Source organism: Pipistrellus hanaki (genome assembly GCF_964339955.1).
Source record: "Pipistrellus hanaki genome assembly, chromosome: 16".
In the NCBI taxonomy this organism is placed as follows: Eukaryota; Metazoa; Chordata; class Mammalia; order Chiroptera; family Vespertilionidae; genus Pipistrellus; species Pipistrellus hanaki.
The window spans coordinates 39,918,300-39,933,233 of record NC_140518.1 but is presented as its reverse complement, the minus strand read 5'-3'; the positions used below and the strand labels follow the sequence as shown (position 1 = coordinate 39,933,233).

General features: G+C 45.0%; 1 protein-coding gene across 4 annotated transcripts in view; it reads left to right on the top strand.

Annotated features, from left to right (window-relative positions):
- Nucleotides 1-14,934, top strand: part of STX8 (syntaxin 8) — a 222,288-nt gene that overhangs the window by 12,081 nt on the left and 195,273 nt on the right. For 2 of the 4 annotated variants that reach the window (XM_084863951.1, XM_084863952.1), the window contains exon 4: nt 5,372-5,482. The exons of the other annotated variants lie outside the window; for them this stretch is intronic. In XM_084863951.1, coding sequence (XP_084720077.1) covers nt 5,372-5,482 — 111 coding nt within the window. The remainder of the gene's footprint in view (nt 1-5,371; nt 5,483-14,934) is intronic. 4 annotated transcript variants of the gene reach the window in all.

Here is a 14,934-nt window from a genome sequence, read left to right as displayed (position 1 = left end):
ATTTCCTAGGAGAACTACAAAACTCAACTGGAATATAACAGCTTTCTTTAAAATCCTATATATATATATATTTCAAACAATTGGGTCTGTATCTCCTGGAATAAAACCAATACTAAGGATGAAATATATATAATCCTCTCCATGGGGACCATCCAAACCTCTGTATTTAAAAAAAAAAAAGTATATATATTTTTTATTTCAGATAAAAAGGGAGAGGGAGACACAGAAACACCAATAATGAGAGAGAATCATTGATAGGTTGCCTCCTGCACGCCCCCTACTGGGGATTGAACCCGGACATGCGCCCTTGACTTGGAATTGAACCTGGGACCCTTCAGTCCGTAGGCCGATACTCTATCCACTGAGCAAAACCACCTAGAGTGCAAACCTCTGTATTTTCTGGAGACTTTTGATAGAAAGGAAAGAAGGGGGCAGTTTCTGTTACGAAGGCCTCTTTTTAATTCTCTTTTTCCCCACAGCTCTTCCCCTGATCTTTCTCTTCCCATGTAATTTAAGTAATTCTATGGCAGTTATCCTCCAGATTTTGGTATATCAGATAGCAATTTATTAGTCTAAACTAGTGGCCTGGTGCACGAAATTCATGCACTCGAGGTCTCAGGGGGAAGTTCCTCCCCCTGGCCTGTGCCCTGTCACAGTGCAGGAGCCTCGCAACCCATCATCCCAAAGAGGTAGGCCCTGCCCACCCATCCATGGCTCCTTGATGGATTGCCTCAAAGAGGTAGGCTGGAGCTGGGGGAGGCCTATGGACCCCCAGGCCATGGCAGAGGCCTGTGGATCCATGGCACAGGTGCTCAGAGTCCCCCGCTGCGACCCTGCCTCCTGGCCAGGCCGTGGTGTCTACGGACCCTCGGCCAGGTGGGCCCACAGAAGAGGGGCCCCTTTGCGGACCCCGCCACAGGCATGCAGAGAGGCCTCTCTGCTGCGGCCCCGCCCCTGTCCCCAAAGCTGCAAGTCCCCACCTGACTGCTCCTGCTCCTGCTCCTGCCATGACAGCATCCTGACCAATTTGCATATTACCCTATTATTAGTATAGATATGCTCATATTGTCAGTTTGTTTGAATGGCTCCTTCCTTTTGTTACAAAGAGGGTAATTGCACAATATCCTAAGTCAGTGGTCGGCAAACTCATTAGTTAACAGAGCCAAATACCAACAGGACAGTGATTGAAATTTCTTTTGAGAGCCAAATTTTTAAAACTTAAACTTCTTCTAACGCCACTTCTTCAAAATAGACTCGCCCAGGCCGTGGTATTTTGTGGAAGAGCCACACTCAAGGGGCCAAAGAGCCTCATGTGGCTCGAACCGCAGTTTGCCGACCACAGCCCTAAGTCACTGATGGAACCCAGCCTTTCAGCACAGGTTTTCACACTGAGGAGAGGCACTGTTGAAATCTTTAGTAATGTGCCCTGGTCCTCACAGCTGGGAAATGGAAGAGCTAAGATGCACACGCAGGGCTGTCTGGCCTCAAAGCCAGTGGTTTAAAAGCTGACTTCCAATTGAGTAGGGATTACACAGTCACCTGTCACGGGGCTTGTCTTCAACTAGCGGGTTCACTGGCGCGCTGCTGCATTGCCAAGACAAATCCTATGGTGCAGATGCTCCAGCCCCTTCTTCATCATCGTGGAGATTAAACAGTGTTCCCTGTGGCTTATTAGGTACACTTTATGATGTTGTAATTCTTAGAAACATTTTTGTCCATAAATCTCCAATATTAAACTTTTTAATCCTGTTTTCAGGGCATAATTAATGATGGGTGACTGCTTAAAAATGTGAATATTTGAATGCCACATTTCCTTACTGTGTCGGGTAGTTGAGAGTTTATGGTACTTTACTGAGTGAATTTATGCGCTTCTGCATTCGTGATGCTTTCCAAAGAACACTAGGCGTTGCCAGAAAGGTAAGCCCTATGAAAGAGCTGAGAGAGGTGTGTGCCTGTGAAATTTCAGGTGGTGCTCCCATTTCTTTTCATGGTGCTTGGGTTTTCAAAGGTGGATGGATGTAAAGTGAATTTTAAAATCTCTTTACAAAGGGATTCAGTATCAAAAGATGTTTTGGTGTAATGGGAGACGTTTTGTAGAATAATTTTTACAAATCTATGGATGACTTTTCTCCACTTGGTATTAGTTTTTTGGGAAAAGGTAGAGAGGTAGATGGGAGGACAGATGCAGCAGTCACCTCCTAACACTCGCCATAATGCAGGTGCGGAGAGTTCAGTGACAGCCCCGCGTGGCTCCAGGGGCAGCGCGGTGGTTCTCAGACCCTGCGCTTGGCCGTGGCCGCTTTCACGGTGCCCAGCGATGTGAGAAAAACAGAGACCAGATCGAGTTTGTTAGCAGAAAACCTTCTGGTTTATAGTCTGTTACATGGTTCTTTCTCATTTTTAGAGTTCAAATCTTTTCATCATGATAGTAAAAGCAGTTTTGTCTGTTGTGATTTTTCTGAATATCCATACGCGGCAAAATATAGTTGGTAGCTTCATATAAGTCTCCCACCTTTTCCCGTTTGTCTGGAAGTGTTTCTGCCCCATGAAATCCAAGTCCAGGCACCGCTGGAGAAGTAGGAGCAACACTGGCTTTGGGGCCAGACAGAACTGAGAGGGAAGACCGGCTCCACCACTTCCGCCAGGCCGAAGAGCGGGGTAGCCGTTCTGACCTGTTTCATTCTGTAGAGTAGGAATGATCAGACCTCGCGAGGCTGTTGAAGAAAATGCATTCAAAGCCCCTCTCAGGACCAGACCCCCATGCGGTGGGTGTAGAATAAAAGATAGTTACACTTTCTGTGTAACCTTGGACAGGTTACTTAAACCTCTTTGTGCCTCATTTTTCTCGTCTGTGAAAAAGAAAAAGGGATAACAAAAACAGACCTGGTTTATAGGATTGATGTGAGGATAAAATTATATGGATAGAAGGTGGTTTGTATGTAATAAGCCCTCCTTGAGAATTAGCTGCTACTCATAATTTTGTTCTTTAAAAAAAAAATTTTTTTTTTTTATTGATTTCAGAGAGGAAGGGAGGAGGGAGAGAAACATCAACAATGAGAGATAATCATTGATTGACTGCCTACTGCATACCCCACACTGTGGATCAAGCCCTCAGGAGAGTCGTACTGCTTTTGAAATTGATGTTCTCTAAGGAAATTAGTCCATTCCTAAGTACTTTAAATCTGTAACTAGTGTCTGCTAAATTTTAAAACCTGTCTTTATTGTTTTTATGATTAAATGTACTTTCTCCCTACATGCTTCTTTTGTTAGTTTTTACCATGTTCTCAGATCAGGAATGGAACCATGACTTCTGGGTTTTCAGTCCAGAAAGATTTTTACTACTCCAAGATTATTAAAAAGCTCTTCTATGTTTTCTTCTAAGGATACTCCTATCATTTTACTTTTTATGTTTAAATCCTTGAGCCAGTTAAATCTGTGTTCAATTGTAACATTGGATTATAGTTCAGCTTATCTTTGCTTGGGTGTTGGATGCTGAAAATCACAGGTCGCCAAAGTAAGTTGAGCATAGTATTGTGATATAATTAATAGTTTCCACAATTTAGAATCCCTGTTTTGTCCTATGTAATTCATGTTGTAGCTTCTGACATTTTTGTTTTTGGAGGAACTTCCTTTAGATAGAAGAGCATTCTGCTTTATTGACTGTTTACCACTAATTTGAGGCACATCACTATTTGTTTGGCCCTTTTATTAAGACAGAAGAAGTATTTAACCCACTGCATCTTAGTTAGAGCTGCTACTTCATGGTCTCTATGATGGGTACTTAGTGACTTTCTGAGTCTGTTTAGATGTGTGAATATATCTGCAGGAGGAAGGAAAATGAAAATGTCAAGAAGGAAATGGAAAAACGGTGGTAGTAATTTTACTCAGAAAAGCATGGCATTCTGGAATGTTGAGATAACTCATTTATTATTATTATTATTATTTTTTATATAAAAAGCCACTAACACTGCTTAGCTACATTGGTTTGGGAATTAATGACTTTCCTAACTACTGTCCGTTTTTGGGGAAAATTTTTACAGGTTTATTACTGTTTTACTAGCTAGCCAGCGCGTTGTATTCAAAATTAGCAACACAAGCTGTAGATTCACTGGGCCACAGTTTCTTCCTTACTCACCAGGCGGTGGTGATGCTACTCCTTGATTCTGCCAATTCCTTAGAATTTGGGGGGCCTACCTGCAGCGTTGCTGCCCCCCCTTTTAAAAAAAAGAATCTGTAAGACCAACGCAGCTGTCTCACTAATGTCTTCTAGAGCAGGTTGTGGTGGCCAGGGCTCTGAGTCACCGGTTTCAGCTCTAGGAAGACAGAGGGCATTTAATAGGAAAGTAAGAGACCAACAAATCCCAGCATGTTGAGCTGGCTTACCTTTGTGCGTGCTTTTTGTGTATGTTGCTATGTGTATCATTTCAAAGGTGTTCCTTAGCTTTCTCCACTTGTTCCCTTTATGGCAGAAGTCTTCTCCATCAACAGTTCCTTTATTTTGTTTTTAAAAAACACATGGACACACACACACACACACACATACACACACACACACACACAGAGAGAGCCTAGAGGAGCTCATGTAGTTACTTCAAGAAAGCTAGTATATAAAACGTTGGATTTAATCCTGATGTATTTTTTTTAACCATAACTTATGAATTGTGCTGGAAAAGGTGTTAGAGTTTACCTGTCATTACACAGAAGCACATCATGGTTCAAAATCATAGATAGTGTTCAAAATTGGACTTCTAGGTTTCCTAGTCTAGCATGCTTTGTAGATAGATCAACAGATTAAAATATGGTTATCTCCTTGTAATTTTCTTTTAAGATCATGCAATGTATTTAAATAATGAATGGATGGAAACAACTTTTAGAGCAAATCTGTTGCATCAAGTGGCACTTTACAAAATATATTCCAGGTGTTCATAGGTGTTAACATGGAAGGAAGAAGGCAATGCTGGAAACTTTTCCCCCTCTTTTTCTTTTTTAACAGTGTATTTAGCATATTGATGTCAAGGAAAACACCCGTGACCATTGACAGCTGTAATTGAAAACCTGAGGAATCACTGAGTCAGACTGTCCTGCTAAACAAGAATGATCGTTTCAGTGTTGGTCACTGAGAGGAAAATACTGTTCACCTACTGCATTTCTCAGTGAGGGTCCATTCCAGTGTTTGTAAGTCCCCTGGGAGGGCCAGTTAGGGTCCTTTACTTAAACGACTGTGAAATTGAAGGTCAGAGCAGCAGAAGAAGGTGGTTCAAATCTCTTATGGACAGGATGGACTAGAGTCCGAGCAGTCAGTTCAGTAAATAACGTGATAGGTAGAATGAGGTCATTCACGCACTGTTGGACCTTAACGAGATGTCTGCAGAACCCAACTTGAAGGGGACCGAAGACAGAACCTACTGGATGATCTTGTAACCCGAGAGAGACTCCTTCTGGCATCCTTTAAGAAGGAGGGTGCAGAGCCCGATCTCATCAGGTATGGTGTTTCCATTTACAGGGTTATGCGGTGGGGGGAGCTTTATTTGCAGAGAACAGCTGTATTCTGAGTGGCTTCATTCCTTTAACTAGTAAAATGTATTCTGCTCATTTATAGTGTTTCCCTATCATATCCAATTTCGTTTTCATTAATTTTCTAGGTTTTGAGCACCAGGTGTGTTCAGCTGGATCCCACCTCAGAGGAAGGGTATTTAGGTAGAACGCAGGCAGTCAGCGCCTTTCTTTTGCATGCCCTGTTGAGCTTTCCACTGTTAGCTGCCTTTTAAACTCCGGAAGTCACATACTAATCTGGGGAAATGTTTTTGTTTTCAATTGGCACCTTGAGAAAACTGTGCTCGTAAGATGCAATCTGTGGTTTGTGGAGTATAACAGGTGGATTCCTCTCGTGGTGGAGCGTCAGTCGGGATGGTGGCAGGGCCTGTGTCCCATTTGGGGGAAGCTGAGTGGTGCTTTTTGGGCATCAGATCTGCAGTGCTGTTTCTCTATACACATCACGGCGGCAGATCCTGTGTTGTGCATCTGCCCCCTGGTGGCCAGTGCACATTATAGAGACCAGTCGGATGGTCGGACACTTTGTATATTAGCCTTGTGTCTCTCTCTCTCTCTCTCACACACACACACACACACACACACACACACAAAAGAGGCTCAGTGCACGAATTTGTGCACAGGTGGGGTCTGGCTGGCCCGCCCTGATCGGGGCTGATTGGGCTGATTGGGCTGGCCCGGGGGAGGGGACGTGGGAGGTTGGCCAGCTGGCTCCGCCCCCTGATCGAATTCCCGGTCAAACTCCAGTAGTGGGGACAATTTGCATATTAGTCTTTTATTATATAGGAGGATCTATCTATCTATCTATCTATCTGTTGATTTCAGAGAGGAAGGGAGAGGGAGATATTGTAGAAACACCAATGTTGAGAATCATTGATCAGCTGCCTCCTTCATGCCCCCCACTGGGTATCAAGCCCGCAACCCAGGCATGTGTCCTGACCAGGAATTGAACTGTGACCTCCTGGTTCATAGGTCAACACTCAGCCACTGAGCCACACCACCCCTGGCTCTTAAGTCCTTTCTGTGGAGCATGTTAGAAATGCAGAATCTCAGATCTCACCCCAGCTCTACTGAGTCTGCAAGTTTAACAAGACCCTCAGGTGATTTGAATGCACTGTAGATTTTGAGAAATCACTGCTTTATATTATTATTAATTATGACACTTTGCATTAGAATCACTCAAGAGACATATAAGAAATAAAAAATAAAGAGAAAGAGAAAAGAAAAAAAATACAAGTGTCTGGACCATATATTTGCAGAGTGAATTAGCAGTCTGGTGAGAGGCCTGGGTGGCAGTCATGCTGGGCACCTCAGGTGATCCTAACAGGGCAGGTTAGAGCCCTGCTTTGTGTCAGGGATACCAGTAACGAGAGGTAATGGCTATGTCCGCTGCCTGATTTCTGTGTGCCTGGCGCCATGCTCAGCTCTTTTAAGACCCTTCCTCAGGAGACCTTGGTTACATCCCCATTTTGAAGAAGAGGAATTGAGGCTCAGAGGAGTCAGATAACTTGTACAGATTCTACAACGAATCAGGCTCAGAGTTTGGGTTTCCTCTACTAGTAGATCCGTGTGTCTTCAGATGGGCACTCAACCACTGTGCATGGAAAGCTAGGCCAAGAGTTGGAAGCACCCAGCTCTGTTGCTTACTAGTTACCCAGTCATCTGGGCTTCAAAATCATTGACCTTGAAACGGGCATCTGCATTCTGCCTCTTTGCCATTGTTGTGTGACCCAGATGAGGTGGCGGTTGTGTGAAGGGCATTGTAAGCTCTAAAACCTTTACAAACACAAGACGTTATTCTTGGAGCATTGTGCACCGTTAGGGTAGGAGGGGATTGAGGGGTTCATGCTGCCTCCTTTGTTTCCAGGATACCTTCTGTCCTTGTTGCACTCCCTGAGTGCTGGAGTCCTGGCCTCCATGGCCGGCCTTGTTCCATGCTCTGCCCCTGGTCCTCTGCCCTCCCATTCTCCCCTTGCGAATCTTGTTCTGTTCCCTTTCCTCAGTGCCCAGCTGCTGCCGTTGTCTTATGAAACAGCTGTGCATTCATTCTCACAGTGGAATCCATGGCTGGCAGTGACTTGTCTTCTGGAGTAGTTTAGCTAAAACCTCCTTGAATCTAAAGGAAATGAACTGATGGGAGGGTTTAGGGAATATGGCAGGTTGGTGATAGAGGTGTTTGGGATGGTGGCCTTTTTAGACCTCTGAAGTTCAGCCACTAGGCCTGCCCCCTGGCTCCTCCTGTGTTTAAGGATAGTGCACGTGGTGGGCCTACAGGTCTTACTTGGTGAGCAGCTGGGGCAGCTTGGGGATGGAGGAGAATCTATGAAGCAACGATTACCAGCGTCTTGAGGGGTAGAGCAATTTAGGAAACCAGCCAGGCTCTTTTCCATGCTCCAAGATGAAACTGAGGATAGCACCATTGTAGACTGACTAGAGCAGCGGCCCCCAACCTTTCAAACCTCACCCACCACCAGTTGGCGACCACTGTACTAGAGTCAAGCAGTGCAAGGACAGATGAGTGAATGAATGAATGTCTGAGTTGAAGTAGGTGGCTACAAGTAGATTAGATTTGAGGTCAGAGTTTCTGATCTTTGACCTTATTCACCTGCCTATGTCAGAGCATTATTTTTTCATTTTAAACCCCTAACCCCACATTTAAGTCTTCTCTTCCATCCCCGACTTCTTATATCCCGATCTTTCTTCTGCTTGGACCTAGCCTTCTGAGGATGGAATTAAGTTGTAGACAAGACCGTTGCGGCTCACCGTTCAGCCTTCCCTTTTGCCTCCTGATTGTCAGGTTGCCCAGTCATTTCCGATTCCCGTTGTCAGGGCCCTTTCCGCTCTGTCTCTGGGGAAGCCTCATTCCCTTCTCTGCCGGCGGTGTGCCTGGTGCTTCCAGTGATGCACAGACACTTCCTCGGTCCTCCTCACGGTCAGTTTCCACTTCTGGCCCCTCCAGGGTTTTTGTTTGCTTCTCTAATCTCTGGATTTCTCCCACATTTTTGTTTGATTTTGTAATTCTTGATATCAATGTGGGCTGCCTTGTCACTGGGCAGGAGGGGTGGTGGCGGCATATGTCTTTCCTTTAGGTCTTTTTTTAAAAAAAAAATAAATATGTATTTTATTGATTTTACACAGAGAGGAATTGAGAGGGACAGAGAGTTAGAAACGTCGATGAGAGAGAAACATTGACCAGCTGCCTCTTGCATACCCCCCCACTGGGGATGTGCCCGAAACCAAGGTACATGCCCTTGACTGGAATCGAACCCGGGACCTTTCAGTCTGCAGGTCGACGCTCTATCCACTGAGCCAAACCGGTCCCTGCTCCTTTAGGTCTTGACCTACAGAAACATGTGGCCTTGTCAGCTCTTTGAAATGTTGTAGACATGCTGTCTATGGCACGTTTGTCATTCATGCTCGGTTATCCCTGCAGCACATTCACTGTTGGAGAATGGGTGGCGAGGGGGGGGGGTTGGGTTCCTCTGCTAATCAGCATTTCAAAGCCCAGTGATAACTGGCTGCAGTCCCCCATCAGGCTGCCTGACCAGGGCTCACTGGGAACCTGTTGGTTCTCTGTCCTAGAGCTCTGATTTCTTTCTCTTTTTCCTGTTTCCTTTCTGTGCTCCCTCTCCTCTCCCACTCCCACCCAAATCCTTTGCCTCCTTTCTGTCTTCCCCATGCCTTGCTCCCAGGAGTCCTTGCACCCCCTCCCCCCCTCCTCTTTTCTCTCCCTCCTCAGAGGTGGCCTCGTTAAGGAGCGAAGAGTATTGTGAAACTTCAGCTTGGATTAACATTTCCTTTAGACAGATGTTCACGTGGCAGTCACATAATTGAATGTGTGGCTGTCATGTGATGGGATGTTAGCTTTACCTAGGGATTGCTGGTCATTATTCGGAAGCAGAGAGCCTTGATGTGAGACCGTGGTCTAAATAAGCAATGGTTGACTAGTTTAGGGCATTTGGAAACTTGTTAAAGAAGTTTCTGCATGACAGTGTCTCTTAGAATGTAAGCCATGAGTTCTGAAGCAATGACACAGCTTCTGATTGAAAACCCTACTGCCCCTTACATTTGAGAGTGTTGTTGAGTTTCACAATTACTTAAATCTTTGCTTGTAAAAGGGGGAAAAAAATCATCGCATACTCCACTGCCTGTGACCATCTCAAGATCAGGTGATTAACTGGGCTGTAGTGGGTGGCTAATTGGCTGACCTTGAATCTTCACATCACCAACTATAAGAAGGATTATAGGAAATAGGGAAATAGGAAGTTATTTAGAGATTAAGATGGTAGTTATTTGTCAGGAATGGTATATTAACAAGCAGACTAATCGCTAACACTAACATTTAAAGAGTAGAAGATGATAATGAAATGTAAACATTTCATTTAAATTTAATTTCAGATATTTGAGCTGCTAAAAAAAAAAGTATGATACTTCCAATATATATTTCATATCACAGTCAAGGTAGACAGGAAAAAATGAACATTAAATATTACATCAAAAGTACTGTTCCTCCCCCATTTTAAACCATTGATTTATTGTAATTTTAAGCTTGATTTATAAGAAGCATGATTTGTATCTGATAGTACTGAGATTTTCTAAAGAATCATTGATTTATACTTTGTGTTGCTTAAAGTTATTAACACATGACCAGCCTACTCGTCTAGAAGGAGGAAATTGCTAAGAAACATCCACCTGCATCAGTAGCCTGCTCATGTGAGAATGGATAAGCAGTAATAATTTATCTTATGTCCCCGCAATACACTAGTTTCCTAGGTTTTCTGATGTGTAAAGGATGTGCTGAAATCAGAAAGCTTCGCTTTTCTGTGTTTCATTGAGTATTAGGATAGTTGAACCAAGGTTATGTTATGTATAATCAAGGACTTTAAAATTCCCTGCTAATTCAATAAAAAATAGTTAAGGTAGCAAAAATGTTGTGGTAAATAGAAGCCTTCTTTCATTAAGTATATATTTACTGAGTGCCTACTATGTACCAAGCAATAGTACTGGAAATGTGGTAGCAAAACGACCAAAACAACAATTTTATGCATTTGAGCTATATACAGCACAGTGAGGGAGACAGACACGAACTAAAGAATGATACAATCAGTGCAGCAGAAAAGTACTGCATGTTCAGAGAATATCAGTGGGGAGCTAATTTACCTGGGGACCAAAGCCTAGCACAGTGCTTGATAGATATTTGCTCAATGAAAAAAAAAATCTGCTTTGTTTTCTATATCTTTCATAATACCTAGCACAGAGTTGGGAATATGCTGGTAATAGGCCCTTAGTATATTTTTGTTGATTGGAAGGTTGAGTCAGGATATGATAGGCTGGACTCTGTTAACAAACCCACCCTGGGAATCTCAGGCGTTTCTCCCATGAAAGCTTTATTTTTCCCGCCTCATGTAAAGCCTGGTGGTGCTCCAGGCAGCTGCCTTCAAGACATGACTCATAGCCCTAGCCAGTTTGACTCAGTGGCTAGAGCGTCCGCCTGGAGACTGAAGGGTCCCAGGTTCGAGTTTGATTCTGGTCAAGGGCAAAATATTTAACAGTTAAAAAATAAAATCATGCCTGAAACCAAGGCTTCTCCCCGGCCCGGGCCCTGGTTGGGGCTTGTGCAGAAGGCAACCAATTGATGTGTTTCTCACATTGATATTTCTCTGTCTTTCCCTCTCTCTCCCACTCTCTCTAAAAACCAATGGCGGGAGTGGGGTGGGGGGAAAAAAAAGATGTGATTTGGGGATTTAAGTTGTTCTCTATGGGCTTCATGTTCACTATGACATGAGAAGAGAGAGGGGATGGAGCATTCGTACCCACTTATATGCTGTAGCCTGTATTTCTTAGTAAAGTTTTATGTGGTTATTATATATAGGTATAATGAACCAAGGTTATGAAGTAATTATCCTGTGTTTTTTTTAGTGCTTTCATGATTTTATTTTATTTTATTTATTATTATTATTTTTTAAAAATATATTTTATTGATTTTTGTACAGAGAGGAAGGGAGAGAGATAGAGAGTTAGAAACATCGATGAGAGAGAGAGAGAGTCATCGATCAGCTGCCTCTTGCACACCCCCTACTGGGGATATGCCCGCAACCAAGGTAAATGCCCTTGACCGGAATCGAACTCGGGACCTCCCAGTCCCCAAGCCGACGCTCCATCCATTGAGCCAGACCGGTTTCGGCATGATTTTATTTTTTAACTGTTAAATATTTGATCTATTTGGAAATTAATTTGGCAGAGTATGAATCCAACTTTTTTCCTACTTGGCTACCTTATTTTTGTGACTGACTACATTTTTTTTTTTATTGAGTCATCCATCTTTTCCTCACAAATTTTGAGATGGTGAGATTTATATATTACAATCCCATACATATTTATGAATATTTCTGGACTTTGTAATGTGTTCCATTGGTCCCTTTATCTATTAATGGTGCTAGTACCGTTACTTTTAAGGCTTTATTATGTCTTATTATATGATAGGGCTCGTCTTACGTCATTGTGCTTTTTTTTAAGAGCTTTTTTTTTGTTTGTTTGTTTTGTGTGTTTTTTTTTTTTTTTATGTGAACTCTTGAATCAGCTAATCAAATACCAAATAAGGGAACACAGCTGTTTTTTTATTTTTATTTTTTTATTTTATTTTTTTTGTATGTGCAAATATTCTTTTTTTTTTAAAATCCCTTTTCAGATAGTAAATCAGTTACTTAGCATTTTCTCATATCAATAATACCTCCACATGCCCAATGATACATTTCACACAAAAGACATTTCCAAATAGGTCAACCAGCCTCATCCAGGCCCCACCCAAGGCACTCACAGATCAACACCCCAGCGCTATACTAACTCAACACATCCAGATCTAAGCCTTCATCACTTGATTCAGCAGACCCTCAAGTTCCCACAAAAGTTTCCAGCCATGTCTGAGAGGCAGCCGTAGTGCAGGGGCAGGCGAGGAGCAAGCTGTTCCGGGCCTGGCTGCTCCGGGCCTGGCCTCTGTTGCTCTGGTTCGTTCCACAACCAGCTGCTCCGGGTCTGGTCACTGCCGCTCCCGACCTAGTTGCTCTGGACTTGGCTGCTGCTGCTCCGGGCCCGGCCGCTCTCAGCCTGGCAGCTGCTGCTCCGGGTCTGGCTGCTCCCAGCCTGGCAACCGCTGCTTCAGGCCTGGCCGCACCAGACCCAGCTACTCCGAGCCTGGCCGCTCCCAGCCTGGCAGCCGCTGCTCCAGGCCTGGCCTCACCCGACCCGGCTGCTCCGGGCCTGACTGCTCCCAGCCTGGCAGCTGATGCTTCGGGCCTGGCCACACCAGATCCGGCTGCTCCGGGCCTGGCCGCTCCCAGCCTGGCAACCGCTGCTTTGGGCCTGGCCGCACCAGACCCGGCTGCTCTGGGCCCGGCTGCCCCGGGCCCGGCTGCTCCGAGTCTGGCCGCTCCCAGCCTGGATGCTCTGGGCTTGGCTACTGCTGTTCTGGGCCTGGCTGCTCCCAACCCAGCTGCTCTGGGCCCGGCTTCTCCAGGCCCGGCCACTCCGGGTCTGGGTGTTCTTGGACTGGCCACCCTGGGCTTGGCTGCCTCTGCCTCAGGCCTGACTGCCACTGCCCCAGGTCTGGCTGCTCCAGTGCTGGCTGTTGTTGCTCTGGTTCTGGCTGCTGCTGCTCTGGGGCCTGGCCATTGCTGCTCCGGGTCCGGTTGCCACTGCCTTGTGCCTGGGCACTCTAGGCCTGGCCGCCGCTGTTCCAACATTCTGTCCTTTTTTTTTTTTTTTTTTTTTTTAAACGCATATATGTTGCAATGTTGGCTGGTGAGTTGAGTTCTGACTTAGTCTTTGATTTTTCAAGATCTTCTTTGTATTCTTTCTTAAGTAATTTTACTATCTTTTGCTCTCACTTGATTTCTTCACATTGAGAACTTCTTTGGTTTCTTCCTCCTTGTCCTGGGAGCTCAGCAGGTTGGCCTGTGGCACCCCTTTGTTCTCCGTGGGCTCCCGCGCTGCTCCAGCCTGTTGCCGGGATCGGCGCTGCCCAGGAAGCAGCCCAAGGCCTTGGCTCCGTTGCCCGCGCTCAGAGGTCGAAGGCTCAGGGGCACCCCCCCCCCCCCCCCCCCCGTCCCGGGGGCCCCGTCGCCCGGCTCCCTGCTGGCGCCCGGTTGGCCGGTGTCCGGCAGGGGCTCCTGCTCCCTGTCGCATTCCTCCAGTCTGGAGCTTTTTTTTCTCTTTCCCACTAGGGGAGTCTAGGATCAGAGTCAACAGACTGTCCTCTGCGCGCAGTGCGCGCGACTCTGGGGGCTCCACTTTTCGCCACTCCCCTGGGATTTGCCTCACAGCCCCGTCTCCCCCTGCCGGAGCCTGGGTCCCCAGGGTCTAGCCCAAAACTTGGGGCTTAGCGCTGCCGGTTCGGGGGTTCAGCCCAGGCTGGGGGTTTTATTTCCTTCCTACTAGGGAACGCCGGGCAGCACCCAGCCCACTTCTCTCCGGCTTCGACCTCTCCCTGCGCGTGCGTGCGAGCGCGCAGCATGTCTTCGTACCTTAAAGGCTTTTTTTCAGCTCCTCTGATTTTCCTTCTGGTTTTCTTTTTCCTTCTTGTTGTAGAATTTTCAGTCAGTCGACTACCTGTAGCTCTGGGCGATGTCCACTCTACATTTTAGTTGTATTCCATTGAAATTGTTGTGTGCTGCTGCGGTTAGGTGTCTACCCGAGCAGCCATCTTGGATTCTCCCCAACTGTTTGTTTTTTAATTGGGATTATATTAAATCCTGAAATCATTTAAAAGTTGCATAGTCTGTTTACAAACAGGTTAGCAATTGCAACCTGGTAGTTTTTCTCCTTAGGTTTTGAAAGCTGGACAACAAAGAAATATCAAATGAAAATGATGAAAATAAACTATTTATAGTAGCATTAAAAGCATGAAATATTTAAGAATGAATTAGATGAAAGGCACATGACATCTCTTTAGAGAAATTAAGGAAAACCTATTAGAGGGTATACCATGTTTAGAGATGGGAAGACTCAATACTGTAAAGATGTCAGTTATCTCAAAATTGAGCTGTAGGTTCAAAATTGAGACCTGGCCAGTGTGGCTCAGTGGTTGAGCATCTACCTATGAACCAGGAGGTTGCAGTTTGATCTCCTGTCAGGGCATATGCCTGAGTTGCAGGCTTGATTCCCAGTATGGGGCATGCAGGTGGCAGCCAATCAATGATTCTCTCTCATCATTGATGTTTCTATCCTTTTTTCTCTCCCTTCCTTTCTGAAATCAATAAAAATATATTTAAAACAAAACAAAACAAACAACAACAACAAACACCCCCCCAGAAAAACCAAAATTGATCGGTAGTGTCACCAGCCAGTTTTTGTTTTTGTTTTTTAAATTTTGTTTTCTGTTTGTCACTT